General features: G+C 36.7%; 1 protein-coding gene across 1 annotated transcript in view; it reads right to left on the bottom strand.

The window, feature by feature from the left end:
* Window positions 1-19050, bottom strand: part of RAB3C (RAB3C, member RAS oncogene family) — a 127189-nt gene that overhangs the window by 51393 nt on the left and 56746 nt on the right. The window contains exon 3 of the mRNA XM_071581158.1: window positions 13750-13868. Coding sequence (XP_071437259.1) covers window positions 13750-13868 — 119 coding nt within the window. The remainder of the gene's footprint in view (window positions 1-13749; window positions 13869-19050) is intronic.

Below are 19050 nucleotides of genomic sequence, written 5' to 3'. Positions count from 1 at the left end.
TGATCCCCAATTCCCTGTAAGTGCAGTGTCCTTCAGCGAGAACTTCCAACCTTCACCTTCTTCAGAAACTGGCTTGAGGAAAGCTCCTCAAGGACCTATTCCCTTTTCAGATGCCTTCTTTAAAAACTTTATTTCTGCTCACTTGGAATTTTGCCACCTTCTCCAAAAAGGAGACAGATCCTCAGATCATTCATTCTCTCTGCATTCCCTGTTTGCTGAATGGATCAGCAGCACTTTCCAGTAACTTAAGGAGAACCATCACCCCCTTCTCACAGTTCACTTCTCTTTCCTGGGACATTTCACATAAAGCTGGCAGGACAGCACTTGTAAGATCTGACTGGATTTTCGTTGTGTGACTTTACTGGAAAAGAGGGATTTTTTTAAGAATAGAACTGGAATTAAAACAAATTAAGGTTCAGCTCAAAGACTGCAGTTTAGATAGTCTCATAAAAGTGTTTATAACTTATCCCAAACTTCTTGAAAATATGAGCACTAGTAGTTCTCTTCTTTGGAAAGGAAAAATTTAAGCCACCAAAGTAATTGTTTAAATTTTAAAACCTTAACTTAAATGTGAGGAAAATACTAGTTTTTGTTTTCTTAGTAGCACACTGGATCTGGAAGGCTGGTTTACTGCAGCAGACAGTATGAAAAGCCGTTTAACAACCTCAGATAAACCCAGACTTCCCCTCAAGCTATCTCACCCATGCTTTTGTTTATATATCTAAGCTGTGACTGCAGTAACTAACCCAGTGGAGAGTTTCCATGGAAACTGAAAAGTCATTTTAAACATCCATGACTTTCAGAATATAAATCTCTCCTAACAGGTACTGTATTAATTCTCAGCTAAAGGCAACATGTCCTAATCATTCTTAGTTACTTATGTATTTTTTGTAATCTACTGAATCTTATATGCAGGTAGACAACAAAACTTTGGGAAGATTTTAAAAATTAGTGTTTGTATTTAAAATGAGCTACCAATGTTGACTGTTCCAATCTGTAAAGGAAATGTCTTTAAATTTGCTTAGAAATATAACTTCAAATGTTATGTAAAGTTTTGAGCATTTGTGGTTTAAAAGCACAGAAAGTATGTAGATTAAAAAAGCTGTACTAAATAAATAGAGAAATTAAAATGGCAAATTTCAATTTGTGAATCCAAAAATGTAATACAAAAGCAATACTTAGCATTTCTCTCAATTTTTCCATAGCTATATATACAATTTTAAGCTATGACTTTTTTTTTATTTCTAATTGCAGATGCAGGTTTCTTTTGGGTGACTTGTCATTGGGTCTTATTGGTGTGTCTTCTAATTCTCTCCCAGCAACCAAAACTGAAAGGAATGGTACTAAATATTACATCAAAGGAAGGTTTGCATTCCCATCCATTCTGGCTGGTTCACATTTTTTTCACTTTCTTTCTCCCAGAGGCTGTAACATTCCGCTCTGTTATACTGAAAGGACTGATATTAAATATTACATCAAAGGAAGGTTTGTATCCCTGTCTGTTCTGGCTGGTTCATGTTTTGTTCACTCCCTTTCTCCCAGAAGCTGTAACATGCAGCTCTGTTACTTCCTCGTTTGTAGCAAGTGAGCTGTAATACATAGGCTCCTCTCACTGACCAGCAAAAGAAACTGCTAGTTTTATTCTTTCTCCAGAATTGTTTTGAAACAGAATTTACTTGTCTTTTTCTTTATTCTTGCTTCTTTTAGTACACTTTGCTAATGTACACACACATCTAAGTGTGAATTTCATGTGTTCAATTAATATGGATTTGCTAGAAAATTTTTCCCTCCAGGATTAACAGGAAAAAAAAACTAACTTCAAATGAAAAATGCTACTTTTCTTGTTTAGTGTATGTCTGAAAGACACAGTCTGAAAAACAAAATTAGGGACATCATGCAGGCATGGAAAAAATGGATACTTCATGTAGATATGTCTGTCAAACTGGGCCTGAAATCATTTTTTTCAGTATTACAGTTTTCCAAGGGTATCATTCCCTCTGAACTGTTTTTTAATTGATATAACAATATCTTTTCACTCACTGTGAAAAAAGAACTCTAAATAGAGATTTATAGTACAAGTGACAGGAGGCAATTGAAGATATAAAGCATTGATTTATTCTTTTCTTTCGAGTTCCTCTTTATGTGAAATTATGGCAGAGAATGTTTGCTACAAGTGGAGGAAAGTGGAGAGTTATGAAAGCCTTCCATTCTGTGAACATTGAACAGATACAACTCTTCTCGAGATTTCATGTGACAATTAACTTTTAATTGCATTTTTTAAAATCCCAATAGCATCAAGAAAGAGGAAAGGATAGACTGAGGTCCCTACTGTTCTTTGTAGAATTTGAAATAACCTGCTATGTACTAGCTCTTGCTTTTCCACACTTTGCTTGCTGTTTCCAGGAGTTATGCACAGACCAGTGCCTTCTACTTCCCTCTTCCCAACAATGGTAATTCCTAAATTGGTGAAGCAACTTATGCTGGTTTTACTCTCAGGGAGAACTGCAATAACTTTCAGCAATAATTTGTAGTTGAAGTCTACATTGCAGAACTGAGCACTGCAGAGTGATATCCAAGTTTGGGTAATGAAATTTAACTTACTGGAAACAGTGTTAACCCAGAATCTGACTGGGGCATCTCAGCTAGTTTGCATCTTTTTGTGCACTACTGCATCACACAACAACAGTGACATATTAATCTATGACAATGCTCCTTCGTTTTTTGGTGGCCAGGACAGAGAAGGATTAAAGTAGAAAGACAGTCCTCCCTCTGGTCTCTCTGGGGAGTTTTATCAGCTCCAAGGTGCACTGTCTTTGTTGCCAGTTCTGCAAGAGTATCTCTTAATGTCTGAAGAAAGTCAGTGCTGTTGAAACCTGTTTTCCACTAAAGTGTACTTAGTAAACACACAAAACCTTTACCCAAATAGCAGGCAGGCTTTTCTGTTCTACTTATGCTTCAGAAAAAGAAAGGCTCCAATGCTTCCCACTGTTATTGTGGGAAACATGAGTGAGCACTAGGTAGAAGCTAAACCTCTAATTTGGATTAAAAAGATATTTCCCCATCTTTCTCCTTATTTTATAATAACTCTCTATTTATACACCTACAAAATCAGATATGTTTATTTGTCTTTAACATGCTGTCACCTGATACTAAGGGAAGAGATAAGGGAAGAGGCAAGTTCTTCTAGAGATACTTATCAGAATGATGATGGCACTAAATTGGGGTTCCAATTAAAGCTTTATTTTCCTCATTTTCTTAACAGAATTTTATTAGTAGTATAGCACAGAACAAAAAGTGGCATTGGAAAAAAATGGACCTAAAAATTATTGAACATTCACAACAAACATCACAGTTTAATGACCAAAGCCTTGCAACATTCTGATGAAAGATATTATGGGTTTGGCTCTGTGTGGGCCTAAATGCAGGCTTTAGATTTCAGGGTAAGCCTGGGACTGTCGGCTGACTTGAGCTGGGCTGAGCTAGCTGACAGCTGACTTCTTCTAGCCAATGGTATTCCATACCATATTCTGAAATCATCTCAAAGTGTAGGAGCCAGTGTGGGAGTGGCTTAGTCAGTTCCTTCAAGCTGTGGTACCAGAAGAACGCACTGTGCCTTCCCAGAAGGGATGGCAGGCCCAGGCCCCGCACTGGCTCACTACCATGTTGTCTTAGGAAAGTAAAATGTTTGTTCTTAGTCTTTCTCTCTGCTTGGGTCTGTCTCTGGGGAATTGAGTTCTCCAGAGTGATTTGTAGTTAGAATGGTAGAATTTGTGTTCGATAGAGAGTGGGTAGTTATTTTGTGTGTGTGTAGTTTCTTTTAGTTTTCTCTTTTCTGCATAAATATATATATAGTTAGTTTAAGTTTAAACAAGCTTCTAGGTTTTTTTTCCTTTCTCCCTTTTGTTAGCAGAGGGAGGAAGGCTCTAACATTCTGTGTTGGGCAGTTGATATTTTGCCAGCTCAACCCAAGACAAAAGACAATCCAAAGGGTATTCACTTGCAGGTCAAAGCTAAATAGCATTAAGTTATGCTTTGCAAATAACCAATACCTTTGGGTTACAGAGCTGTGTTATTTTGCAGTTTGTGTTTCAATATAAGAACACTGATGGCACTTTTCCTGCTTGATTAGAGGGATGAATTTTACTGAAACTTATTCATGTACAGCTTGTATCTCACACAGCTAATGTACTCACAAAACTGCCAATGCTTGACACTCAAACCAGGGCAATCTTGAAACCAGGTGTAAAAGAAAGGAGGTGAGAGGGGAAGAGAGGTGAGGAAGTTCATGACGAAGAGGGTCTTAGTTAAACTTCATACTGTCCACAAGATTCTACACTGCTTTGCTGATGACCCACAGTATCTTAGTCTTGCGGAACTTTGAACTAAGTTCGTCCAGGCTGCATGACTGACACTGCAGCCCTTAGTGCTACTGAGATCCATCGCAGCCCAAAGAAGATATCTGCAAAAGTGAAATCCTCAAAGGAACAGCTCCATCAGCAAATCTCAAGGCTTGACTTTGGTACAGGGGCCATAATATTCCCCTGACCTTAAGAGTAACAGATTCACAATATCAGAGTACTGAGAAAAGTAAATAACCTGCAGTTTTGAGCTGAGAGTGGAATATGTTTAGGGACATTACTAAGTCACTGATTGGACCCATGTTGGCAGTTTTCATTTGAGAATATTGAGGGATGGTGTAACTCTCAACACAGAGTTGCAGGAAGATAAAAAGAGTATATTAGTTACTGTTCTGCCAATGAATACTATTACTGCCCCAAGATTTCATTACATTTATTACTACAAAAATAAATATTGTGAGTTGATTATAACATGTCTGGTTTTCTCTCTCTTACCACTGACTGGTTCTATCTATAAAATAGACAGACTAGATAAATATTGGACTGAGTCTTACCATCTGTAAGTTTATTTATCTTTGTGATAAACTCCAGCAGCTCACCACTAGCCTGTCAGAAGTATTTTCCAACTGAAGCTTTTAAAAATAGAAGGAAAAAAACAGAAAAAACTGAAAATCTCATTAAGAGTACCTTAGCATAGTCTAAGTAATGGATAGCAGTTCAGCACAGCAGCTCTTAGAGGTTGATCTGATCACCTGGCTTGCTTTTATCTACTGCACTGTAATCCTCAGTGACCATTATCAAGAGCAGGATGTGGTACAGATTGGGACCCCTCCTTGTTTAAGCAACAGTTCTCTGAAAGGCTGAGTATTTATGTCGCCTCCTCAGCTGCACAATGAAATTCCACTATGAAATTTCCAGTCCACCAGAGCGAGTTTATGGGGATAGTTAAGCCAGACCTCTCTTCTTGCCAGATGTAGGTGGCAGCCAGGCATGATTTGCCAGTTTGCCATGTTTTCCCAGATAAAAGATTTTGCTTGTTTCATATCAGACAGACTGCCACATTTTTATGGTTGAGGAAAAAGGAAAGGAGTAAAGTAGCCTTCCTTATTATGGACCAGCTCTAACAAGAAGAGAAGAAATTGACCTGCAGAAGTGCAGCCCTTATCTGTAAGGATGGGAGCTGTAGAGGACATGCAGCCATACTTGTGATGTAGTTACCAGTCTGCAGCTGGTTCTCACATAGAGGCTACAATGTGTTATGCTAATAACTCATGTCTAGTCATAGCAAGACAGGTAATTTAAGCCACTCACGAGGTCACTTAGGTCCAGTGGAAGTTAAAACAGACATATTCTTGTTGGTGAAATCCTGAAGCATATAACTGAGGCTAGCTCCACCGAGGAGCTGTACTTACCAAGCAGTGACTGAGCAGTACCGGGGTGCATGATCACTGTCAGTGACGTAATGACTATACTACCCGATTTCAAATTTAAGGGAAAAGAAAGACACAGAGAACCCTGAGAAAATTCTGTCCAGACATTATTTACTCCTTTTTCTCATTAGACTTCGCACTGGCAGGACTAATACGGTTTGATACAGCTGAGGACAGCTGAATGAACATCCTGATATTGAGTGGCTGCTTAGCATAGAAGAAAATGTCCTATCTACAGTGAAGGAGGTTCAAGGGAGGGGTGTAGGATCTTCAGCAGAAGCCCTTAGCTCCACAACTAAATGCATGAAAAGAGCAGGTGTGGGTAAGAGCCAGAAGGACCAAAAACCATGTAAAGAAAATTTCTGTTCACATGAGCGTTTCATTCTATGGTACAAGTACATAGAGATAGGAAAGAATGAAAAATGCCACGAAAAATAAAAGCTGTCTTTTCTGATTAACTGCTACAATGCATAAATAATTTTTGGACAGTAAACCTACTGAAAATGTTTTCTGATATTGTTTGAATTTTTAAGTCAAAGGTTTACTATTTTCCAAACAAAAAACCCATTTCAATAAGGATTTGGATAAATTCCCATGGGTAATAAGCATATTAAAATTCAGCATTTAGTAAAAAAAAAAAACAAATATAAGAAAGTATCTTCATGAAAGCAATTTTCAGGCTACTGTGATGCTTAATACAAATGCTATCAGGAAAAACCTTTAGAGAAGCAGACACAGGTGTCTTTTTTCATTGGCAGTTTTCCTAAAGCCATGTACTGGCAATGTCAGTGACAAGAGAGTAATACATTACTTTCTGCCACATCCAAAACTTTTGAGGCAGCAGTGCCCTGGCAGCCAGGACAGCCAGTCATGTCCTGGAGGGCATCAGCCAGCCCAGGGAGGGGATTGTTCCGCTCTGCTCTGCACTGGGGCAGCCTCACCTTGAACATTGTGTGCAGTTAGGGGCACCACAATATAAAAAAGACATTAAGCTGTTAGAGAGTGTCCAAAGGGGGGTAACAAAGGTGGTGGAGGGCCTTTAGGGGAGGGTGTACGAGGAGTGGCTGAGGGCCCCTTGGTGTTTTCAGGCTGGGGAAGAAGAGACTGAGGGGAGACCTCATTGCGGTTACAACTTCCTTCCGAGGGGAGGAGGAGGGGCAGACACTGATTTCTTTCCAACAGTCAGCATTGCAAATGCCATGTAATTGCAACCACTAAGAGTATTTAAAATAGAAAAATGCACTTTTGTTTTCCATATTTAATTCCATAAATAATACCATTTCCCTTTCCCCTTATCCACTGTGGAGAATAAAGACTTAGAAAGACAGGAAAAAATATATCAAACCAATATTCTTTTTTAAATACTCATCCTTAAATTTCACTTTTTTTTCACAGCATATAATTTGTGAAATACCAGTTTTGTTTTAAATGGGAGAATGAAACTATCCATCAGTAAGTAACTTCTTGCTCATGCTAGTCTGAAAACTACAAATAAGTCAAAAGCAACACCAGAAATCTGCTTAAATATGTATTGATATCAAGTGCAACTTATTATATATATGTGTCCTGTATGGTATGTTGTGTGTTTTGGCAAAGAGAGATTTAGGCTAAATTTGCCTAGAAGCACCTTCTAGATTTGTTCCCTGACATACAGCAAATGATGGGGTTTTTTCTTAAACAATAGAACTAAGTTCAATATTTAGTGGTAAAAGAAAAAAGTCTATCTGTAGATCAAACGTGTCAAGCAAGAGTATTAAAATTTTAGATGTGGAAGCAAGACAAGGGCATGAATATATGCCCTTTAGAAACGTGTGTTGCAGTGCTGACAGTAACTTAATGGGCTTAGTTTGCTTTGAGGACTTCCATTTGCCTATTAACATGCCAATATGTTCTGCAATTTTATTTTTTACCTGAATGACAATTCAAAAATGCCATCATGTCTCTCATTACAAGAGAGACATGGCAGAACACAAAAACCCTCTGTTTCTAGTGCACTGTAGCTGTAGCTGCTAATTTTTAGTTCAGTGAGGTGTTATATGGAAAGAAAAAGCCAAAAGTTAGAAGAAATGAAATGATTTTTTCACCATGTTGTCCAGAATGACAACCACTAGTATTGATATATTTGGTAAATCCAGTAACCAAATGCCATGTTGAAGTAAATGCTCTTATCTTTCATGCCCTAATTCTCAATGTCATTTTGAATTGACTGTAGCATAGACATGTGGGAGAATTTCTTATATGTGAGCAATGCAGTCTGTTTGGATTCTGTGAAGCTTGTGGAGAGATAAACTTCAGGACACTTGTGGTTAGCGATGGGAAAGAAGAGCATGGAAGCAGGAACCCTTGTGGGTTTAACAAAAACATTGTTTGCGTGGACTTCCAGTGTAACCAAATAGAAGTGTTATCTTGTCGCATGAACATACTCATTTAGCCAATCTGCTTAAGAAATGGGGCACGTGAGCGATGCTTTGGGTTATAATAGGCGCTTGAGTGAGCTGAATAAATGGCATTTACTTGATCATATTGATCATCATGTGATGTCCACTTCATCCTTCACAACATAGACACTTTAAAGTTTTGCTTTAAAACCATCTGAAACGACACCTTGAATAATTTAATTCAAGACATGTATAACATAGGAAAAAAGCTCCACATTTCTAGTAGTGGCTGAAACCATATAACATAGTTCAGGATCTGCTCTAGTCTTGTCTCATGGTCGGTTTTTCATTTGTATAGTCTTTGCCCAGACCCAATTCCCAGTAACAACCTCCCATGTATTATGGGCACATATAAAGAATGTACAATCAGTCTTTCATTCTGTTGTCTTTAAGTTAAATTAGTTTTCATGGCGTTCCAACCATAATGGTTGATACAAAATTCTGCAATAAGTTCTGTTGAAATGTGGAAATAGAGTATGATAGAATTCTTCAAATCACAAATTGCTGGCTAAATCTCTGTCACCTTCATAAAATTGACAGTTTATGTATCTTCTGCCAACTCACTCCTTCTTAAACATAATGAGCTTGAGTAGACTAGAGGGGGGATGTGGGAGGAGCAGTTAAAATTGCAGCATAAAAAAAAAGCAAGAGAAAAAGAGGAAAACGAAGTATCTTGCATGAAGGATTCTCTGAATTTCTGAAGATGTGTAACCATAATCTTTCCAACAGGGGCATTAAAAAACAATCAGCATTTTTGGCAAACACTTTATTTTTTAAAGAGTGAGGGTAATCAAAGTGTTTCCTAGAATAAGCCCCAGCCAAAAATGCAGGAAGAATTGATTTCACAGACCTTGACAAGCTTACAAAACACAGATTATCTAGAAACTTCAATAATTCAAAGCCTCTTAGGCTCTTTCAGCCTTATGTGTTTCCAGAGCAAACATCCCTGAATCTGAGATGTCAGCAAATTCTCAAATTTTTAATTCCTGCAGAGGGAAGCCCTCCACAGCATTGCCTTTAGCAGTCACCAGACAGTAAAGATATTGAAGGAGAAACACTTTTATCTAGGATAATGTTTTCAGGTGCAGAGGAACAACTTGTGTAAACAACTGTACACAAGGTGCTTATGCCTGTCTAGCCTTCAGACCTAGAGAAATTTCAAGTCTAGGGTTTTAATCTGGAAAATGAAACTTCAGGCTTTTAGATCATAGTTTACATACCTGCTGTCTCTGACTGAGGTGGAAGTATCACATTAGAAATATTCTGAGTATAAGCATACTTCAACTCCTTCCACTTCAGTCATCAGAAGTCTAGAAAAGCTGTATTTGTAAAAACAGGTTTAACTTCAACTCAGAGACATTTATTGTACTGGAACTTTATGGAATTCACCATACTGAGTTGATAGCATTTGCAAAGACAGTACAAAGCCTTTATCCACCACCGCCATAAAGGTCACACTTTCTAAGGACTAAACCACTAAGAGTAAAAGATACATAACAGCTGCTAGTGAAATGTAGTGAAATGTAGGAAAAGGCTAACAAACATAGATGTTACAGGTGGTAGCACAAAAGAGGAATTAATGCCAGCACTGTGACATTACAACTGAACTAAAAAAGTAAGAGATGAAGTGGCATGGAGCCACTCTCAATACTCAGTCATTTCCCCTTCAGATTTAAAAAGGAGGAATTTCTAGTGAAAATAGATCCCACTCAGCTAAATAGTTAAAACATGTGGACACTGCCTAAAAAATTCAGCTAAATGAGAATATTTGGCTATTCGGTTGTACCCTCTTTTTAATTTAGAACTCAAGCAAGCAGGAAATGATGATCTACAACTGGTTCCTATTTACAGGAAATAAATCTGATCTCCAAATCTGCACTTTTTAGAGGAGTATGACAAATGTGCATCAAACTACTTCAAGATACACAGCTTCCAGCATTAGCTTCATTTCTGAAAGAAAAAGCCTCCTAACACCAGCAGCTTCAAAATATGAGCAGAGTTCCACAGGAGAACAGCTGAGTCAAAGCACTTTTATTTGCTGCTTTTCCTGGTAGACAGATTTTCAGCACAAATCCACTCTCCCTGAATAAAACCAGAAACTGTTGGCCCCTGTGATCTTCTGAAATTTATATCAATAAAGGATAAATACAAATGCAGTGACTTGCCACTGGCATTTTCTTTAGAGGAAAAACAAAACCAGACCTGAAATTGAAGAGAAATACTCTTATTTTATCAAAGTTTTTAAACATCTAGACTAACTGCTGATACAGTTTAAGAATGATACAAAAAACCCCAAATAGTAAAAAATTAGAAAGGACTTGCCAATTTTGTCAGTCTGAACAGTCTACCAAGCTAGGTTCATTTAAACAACATCTGTTGTAGCACATGTGAAACCATACAGGGAACCTAGCTACTCAGAGAACACAGGATAGTTGAACATACCCTAAAAGGCAGCAATTCTGAAGTGATTGAGCAATTACAGGACGGCAGCATTGGCAGCATGTTCTTAGCATCATCCTCTGGATGAGTATGAAGACAATATATCACTGGATATACACACAGCAGAACTATCAGAAGTTCCAACTTAAAATTTCTCATGCCAAAAGTTTTTGAACATAAAAACCCTCTTCTGTTTAAGGATTAACCTTGTTGTTATGTAAATACTCAATCTTTAAGGTTTTTTTTTATCATTTCCTTAGGGAAGATAAAATATGAAAGTTTCCTGAAGGGACAGCTGTATGCTTGAAATTATAGGACTTTCAAGTTATTTAGCCAAGCTTTCAAATAAAATCCTTTCTCAGTTCCACAGACTGGTGAACTGTTATACTATTGCTAATACAATTAGATAAAATTACAGATACTGATTTTTTTTCCAAGTAAAATGTTAATAGTCACATTGAGTATAGAATTTCTCACAGCTGAATAGATTTATGCTGACTTAGACATGGCATCTAGAGATATAACTATTATTCATCTGTATCTGTAGTTACAAAGGAGAAATGTCAGATTTCAGACTGCAAAAAATGCCTTTTAATATAAAGAATCATCTCCACACACATTTTAAACTGAAGTCCTTTATCCAGTTGTAAAAGGTACCTGTAGACTCATTGTTCTGGCTATAGGGCAGTTTCTACAGCAAGTCTTGAAGCTGATGTGATTTGAGCTTGGATTTGGCCCATTGTACATATGTAAAGTGGCACTGCTGCTTAGAGAGCCACACTTATCACAGAGAAAAGCATTTTAAGCCCAAGAGAGGATTAAAAGCTTCCACTACCTCCCTCATATCTTTCAGGAAGATACATATACCTGCACACACCCATACAGGGAGTAATAAAACAACAGATCAGCTACTGGGCTTATGATATTAAAAACGCTATTACAGGCAAATCTATGTCTCATTCTGACAAGTGAAGCACTCATCGTATCTGTCATTCCTTTCATCATGCAGATGAATGCTCAATAGATCTTAAGACACAATACTGCAACCCCTTTTTTCTGCCAAATTTCTATAATAGCTGCCAACTCTTTGTAAAGGTTCTAGATATAAATGATGGAAAAGTCATATTTCATAAACCTATTTAAGAACATTTGTTGCTTTTAAATATCTTCTTGCTTCATTTTAAAGTTGTTTTTTTTTTCTTTTTAATTAGTATAAAGCCTTGTTTCTTTACCAGAAGACAAAGAGTGCCAAATATACCAGATCTAGGAGACTGGAAAACAAACAGGTGGGAAAATTAATAATGAGTGTTCATATTTACCCTTGCTATAAAAAGAAATATTTGTCTTGGAAGAAGCTAGATAATACATGGCATGCCATCTGGTTTGCCTAGAGATGGAACAATGAGATTTGCAGATCACAGCTGGTCCTAAGCAGCCATTATCAGCCAGTAGTCACATCTGCAGGTTCAGCTGTGAGACTGGTGTATTCCTGGATTCCCTGGTTTTGCTAACCTTTCACAGCAGCATCCACAAATAACACTTTCAGCTACCTCCTGTTAGGTAGGAGATTCTGTCTTCTGCTGCCAAACAAAGTGGTTCTTACAAATGTGTAACAGCAAGTACTCAGCACGATGCTTTGAGCTGGTACACCATGGGCAGAACACCCCTTTGGCATAACAAATTACAATGAGCAAACATGTCTTCCTCTTGGATTATAAGCAGAGATTTCACTCAGATACATTCAGTTGTCCAAAACACAGTTGTCCAGTCTATACTAGTTATGTAAGCTTATTGATTCTCTTATAAATGGAAAGAGTTGCTCGTAAGAGCAATTTGATGTAGAGTTGTACAGATCACTTCATAGCGAGAAGGTGGGACACAGTCTGGAGTTGCCCATTTTCCCTGAAGGACTATGAACGACTACATCCCTAGTACTTACCCAGGAAATGTTTGGCAATACAAGATGCCATTTAAAGCAGAATCAACCTAAGGTTCTCAGTTATTATTTTCAGAATGATAAATGACTAGAATGAGCTTTTACAGACCAACAAAGACTCCAGGTGTTGAGAGGGAAGGTGCTCCATAGATTCCGTGACACAATAATAAGTAGAAGAGTGTAAAAAAGTTTCCTCTTGGACAGTCTGAGGCTGAGCAACAATTCCTGCTAAAAACAGGTATCATAGCACCACTATTCTTTCATTGTGCAACATGTTTCTGACTTTATGTGTCCTGAAAGAAGTATGTAAATCTTAAAACAGCTAAAGAAACCTATTGAAAAAATCATACAAACTCTGAACAAAATCCTCTTTCAAACACAGTTCTCTCATGGGAACTGCGTGTAAGAGAGCATGTGGAGCACACATGACAAATCTTACTCGTACCACTCAGAGCATGCTGTAAGGCTCTCAGAGAGTAAAATAGCTTAAGGAAAAAATCACTGAGGTAAACTCTGGGTTTCCTTTTAGATTACCTTTACTTTAAAAAGCCCTAGATTGTCTGGATGCTGACTGACCCATGAGTAATTAAAATGACACACCTCTATGGAGACATCTGGACCTTCACATAACACAAGGTATGTAAGTTCCAGCCATTCCAGGTTCTGTTCCTGTGATAAAGTTTGCTCATTTTAACACTTGAGGCACAAAACTAACAGCATAATCTATATCTAGCTATGGTTAAAAGCAACATGATGAAAAATCAAAAGATAATCCTCACACAGGGTATCTCATTTTTTTCAATGAAACATGAAAACAGTTTTATGGTATCTTAGAAATTACTGTCCACACTAGTGTGTTGTTGGTTTTAGCAGTATGAATGATGTATGTTAATTGAAATCACAGCAAGCACAGTGGTTACAATTTATTATATGCAATACATTTAAAAGTATTCATTGACTTTCCTGAAAAAAAAAAACCAAAAACAAGCAATAACCAACTTCCCCCCCTCCCCCCCATATATTTGGATATAGGAATGTTGGAGCATTGTATTCGGAAATAAGTTCCAAAATCATTTACACTGTCACTGCAGATAAGTGATATCACATATTCTTTCTGCCATCTAATGTGAATTTCTAGTTTTACTTACCAATCCTGCACAGCATTGAAAGAGTCTTCATTTGTGATGTCATACATTAAAATGAAACCCATTGCGCCTCGGTAGTAAGCTGTGGTAATTGTTCTGTACCTTTCCTGGCCTGCTGTGTCCTAAAAGAGTAACAAACCACATTGTTACACATTGCAAATAAATTGAAAAAATATTTTTTGCTTTAATAGAAATAAAACTCTGAGAACAGTTATTGTAAAACTCTTCAATCCTGAGTACAACAAGAAAAAGAATTCTGAATTGGATCATAATTGGAGGGACACATCAATTTTATTATGAGGTGGATGGTGAGAAGCAGAAAGGCATGGCCCCCTGTAAAGCCATATATCTTGAGTCATTGCTGATTCATGGTATTCAGAGAGTTGGATAAAAATCTTCTCTCCTGCTTCTGCCTTGTACATTTCCATCTGACAGGTAAAATCTCATGTCCTGGATAAAATTCTGGAACAAAATTGCATCCTTAAGATTTTAGTTACAAGACTGGAAATGTTCCTGAAATCAGGAGACATCCTGACCAAAAAGGCAATGTCTGATTGTTCTGTTGTGATTTTAAGCTACTGGTGCTCGTGTCCACCAATATAGATTTTGGCTGACAAAAAAAAAAAAAGGACTGCACAGCAGTGTTTTTAAAATGAGGATGGTATCTGACAGAAAAGAAAAAGGAATTTGCTATCAGTCTCTTGCATCAAACCAGTTTCTTCCCTCAGTCTTTGCATTTCAATCAATTGACTTTAAAGTAAGACATGTTAAGTATTCTTTTCTTTTACTCCTGGCTTTACTTATTTCCATTAAGTTTTTCCAGATAGGTACTACCTCTTAATATATTTATATGCAATGTTTAGGATAATGCTTAGTCTAGAGAAGAGAAGATTTAGAGGGGAGCTTATTAATGCATAAAAACATCTCAAGGCCAGGTTCCAAGAGGATGGTGCCAACGTTTTTAGTGGTGCCCAGAGACAGGACAAAGAAACAATTGCTATAAACTAAAACACAAGAAGTTTTAGATAAACATGAGGAAGAACTTATTTACGTTGAGAGTGGCAGAGCACTGGAACAGGCTGCCCAGGAAGGTCACGGACTCTGCCTCTCTGGAAAAGTTCAAAACCCACCTGGACACATTCCTGTGTCACCTGCTCTATGTGACTCTGCCTTGGAAGGGGGGTTGGACTAAATGATCTCCAGAGCTCCCTTCCAACACTAACAATTCTCTGATGCTGTGATACCAACACCCAGATCTGCATAAAAATTGAGAAATAGCAGTAACTGAAATACAAAGAACTATTTCATGTTCCAGCATACCTATTTAGCAGTTTTAAGCACTTAACACTAAAAGCTTTAGATGAGCATGTGTAACATTTTAGTGCAATCCTGAAACTCACAAATTTATATCTGTACATATTTAATTTTAAAAAACTGAAAATTAATATAATTATTTCTGATTTTTTTAGTAGATAAGAAATACTTTAAGAAAACAGGGAAATTTATTTAATTTACCTTCCTACAGAAAAGGAAGAATAGACAATCACAAACATGTTTGCTGTGTTTTCTGAAATAGGACCTAGGCTAGTAGTACTCCCTTTTGAACAACAGGGAAACAGATTAATCAGGCCTCCTTCCTTACACAGACACAATTCATTCCATAAACTAATAAAATAAGAAAAGGAGATTTTACATACAACCGAAAACTTGTGGGTTAAAAAAAATATACAAGGTTATTACTGAAACCAAACAAGGTGAAATATAAGATTGTTGTTCATCTTGTATTACAGCAGCCGCTGCTTCGATGCAGTTTAAGTACTTCAAGATGGAAAGCTAAAGTAGAAGTTAGACTCTTAATAGGTCTCACAGGAAGTTAGGTTATATCTCTGTGAGAAGGCCAGACAGACCTAGACTTTTCTGCTTATGCTCTGAGCTGGCTGAGCCTGTATCAGCTGTGGTCTGGAAGCTGGATAGCTGCTGCCAGATTTCTGTTACTGAATATTAAGACATTAAGACTTTCACTAAGCCTGTGCATATTCTAATACTCAGAGCTCAGTTCTTTCTCAGTAAGTCAGATTGTCAATCAGGTGAAAGTATCATTGAAATGTTGAGTATAATGTTTTATTAGCAGAAATTAGAAGAAATATCATCCATTATTATTTAAAATAATTCCTTTGTATTTTATTTATGGAATAAGATTTACATTTTTTTTCCTAGCTTCATTTATATGGTTTGTTATTAGAGAAGACATCTCTGAGGAAGAAGGAAAATAAGGCCTATAGCAAGCATTCAGCCATTCAGTACAGATAAGAGATGATTATCAAACAAGTTTTATCAGCGTCTATCTGCTTCTTTTTCAGCCATAGACACATATGATTAGTATGTTCAATATCATAACAAGCAGGAGCCCATTGCTACTGAAGCAAATCTTTGCTCTGGGTGTTTTTACTGAAGCTTGCCTGCATATAAGAGTGAAAAGCCATAGCAATAAAACCGTAAGTCACTGACACTTTATATCCGAGACACCAACTATTTTCTGTGCAGTGTTAAAGTTTCATAGGGTGGTCTTAGGAACTCTGAATTGTAGAAAATAAAAAATGAGTGTTAAGGAAGCCAAAATGAGATGAAAGTTCCTAAATGATTTTACACAAAGCATAAGAAAGCTGCAGATAAAGATCCAAACACTGACTGAATATGGGATAGGACATGCTCTTCTGGACCCAGGCATTTGATTTGTGTCAGTGGGAAGGAACCAGGTATTTGGGGTTGTTCTCAAATTGCAATTCATAATTCTACATTTATAGCTAATGCTATGTTAAAAAGATGATAAAAAAATTCTAAAATGATATTTCAGTATATGATAGATGCATGACCATGAATCAAGTGGAGTTTATTAGTTTCAAACAATCACATTCCTGTTGGTATTGTTTTATATTTGCTTGCTATAAGGAAGCAATTAAAATTTTAATAGGTCTAATTTATGCAGTATGGTGTTTATGATCATGTAAGAAATAAACACAAATATCAGTAACCAAGGTGTCAAAACTTTTCTGTTCCACACACTCGTAAGCATCTCCCTTGTACTCAAACCAGAATATATTCATAAGTGCCCTAAAGATAGATCCTTTCATATAATCTTTGAAGAACTTAAATACCATTTGACAGGACAGATAGCCTATTAGAAAAAACCACTTTAATATTAAATATTATATATTATTATAATTATTCCATTTATTTGAAATAGATAATGCACCAATGTACATGGTCTTTCTGCTTATTAGCTGTTATTCTTATGGAAGAACTATGCAGAATAGAAATCATTTCCATATTGTATTATATTTATAGTTGTAAAACACTATGATTGTATCCTCAGGTACAGTTATATACTCCTACTTGAAGAAAACTCTTTCCAATTCAGGTGTGGCTACTCTCTTCCAGTCCATTTTGCAAGACCAAATAATTAATCTGATCACTGTCTTCTTAGACTCAAATTCTATAATATAACATCTGCATTTGCACTGACTGATGTTTATTTCTAAGCAAATTAAATAAAATAAGCCCGAGGAAAAATAAAATTTGACCTATTGTTGACTGACATCAAGACAGTTCATTTCCATCTTTGATGGACAGAAAACAAGACACATACATCGTCTTGGGGGCCTTTCCATTAATGTAGTTAATGTCTGCTAAGAACAGATGATTGTTCATTAAACAAGCAGAGTGGAAAAGCAGAGAGGAATGAATGAGTGAGGGAATGCTTTATGAAAAGTACCATACATAGAAGACAAAAAGAAGTATTATACAAATCTTAGCTGAAAAACAACAAAAAGTCTCAGCAGCTGCAAGAAATATTTTTAAATATTATATTCACTTTCATAAATTCTATTTTTAATAAAGTGTTCCATTAGCTTCCAATTATGTGATCCAATCTTTGTGAATCTTTTTTAGTAAGCAGCAGATTTTAAATATTTAATCACAGAATTATAAGGTTTACTGGTCACAGTATTTTACCAAGTACCCAGTTCCTGAGCCTTGCATACAGCTCACTGGCTAATAGCCTACAGTTAACTATTTGGAAGACTCTGAGACACATAGTTTGCCTTTGTGCACCCTGATGTCTCTAGTATGTTTGTTGGACTTTTTTTCTTAAGTTATATTTTTCACCTATAACTGAAATTAGTTACTTGAAAACATTTACATGCTCCAGATCCTGATAAGTATAATATCACATTAGAAAAAATAATTGTGTTTTTTGTCAGAGATTTAGTAGCTAAAAGAAACACTAAAGCTTTTCCATCAGAAAAGATCTCAAATAGGGCATCTACATCTATAGACAGGGAAAAAGGAATGGTAGATGTATAGACTGAGTGCAAAGTATCTGCTTCTGGCCCATGATGAAAATAGTAATCTGGTATGTATTTGGCCAAATCTCCTTTATCATATATGTATCAAATTGTATGGAGACAAATAATTCTAGATTACCTTGGCTGTTCATTTCAGTTAAACTTAAAAATGTGAAATTTGACAGAACAATTAAACAAAAACAAACAAACAAAAAAATCCAACAACAAAAAAAGCAAAGATATGTTAGTTATTTTACAGTAACAACACGTACCAGGGTTTGTCCTGTGCTCCTCCCTTGAATCAATCCTATAATAATGTTATGGGAAATTTCCTATGGATTCTTATCGTTCCTGAGGAACTGCTTTGCCATTGGAGGCCTTAGTGTATGGAGAATGCACCAGCTGCTGACAACAATGCTCCCAGAGAGGTATCATGTAATAGCCATCTGCGCAAGTAGAAACACTTAAGGATAGCAAGTTAGCTGACTCAAGAAGAATCCATGTTTCACATGAAGTGAAGAGTTTATGGAGCTGGAAAGTCTCAAAATACAAAAGAAAGAAACCAATGTTCTGATAGCAATCCTAAAATTCCTATTTAGGCTTGCCAAGTACAATTCACTGAGTGAATTCAGCAGAAATAAATCCCTGTTACTGTCAAGTCCTGCCAAGCTAGATTTCATCTAGAATGTTCCATGCCAGCTTAGACTATATGTAGTTTTTTGAGCAATAGGTTAAATCAGGCCCTTCGATTTCTTTGCTGAGTGTGTGCTGCCCCTCTAACCCTTGCCTAGCACTGCACCACTGACAGTAACAACACTTTATGTAAATAATTTGCAAATAAAGTTGCTCATTACTAATACAGAGAGTTCTGAAGGTGAAAGTAAATAGCATTTGGCAGTAAGAACTTTTAATAAGCCTGCCACAAGGGAATTCAGTCTGCAAAACATAAACTTGTTTTCTA

This window comes from Pithys albifrons, chromosome Z, assembly GCF_047495875.1.
Source record: "Pithys albifrons albifrons isolate INPA30051 chromosome Z, PitAlb_v1, whole genome shotgun sequence".
Lineage (NCBI taxonomy): Eukaryota > Metazoa > Chordata > Aves > Passeriformes > Thamnophilidae > Pithys > Pithys albifrons.
The sequence above is the reverse complement of the archived record's forward strand: the minus strand, read 5'-3'. Positions and strand labels throughout refer to the sequence as shown.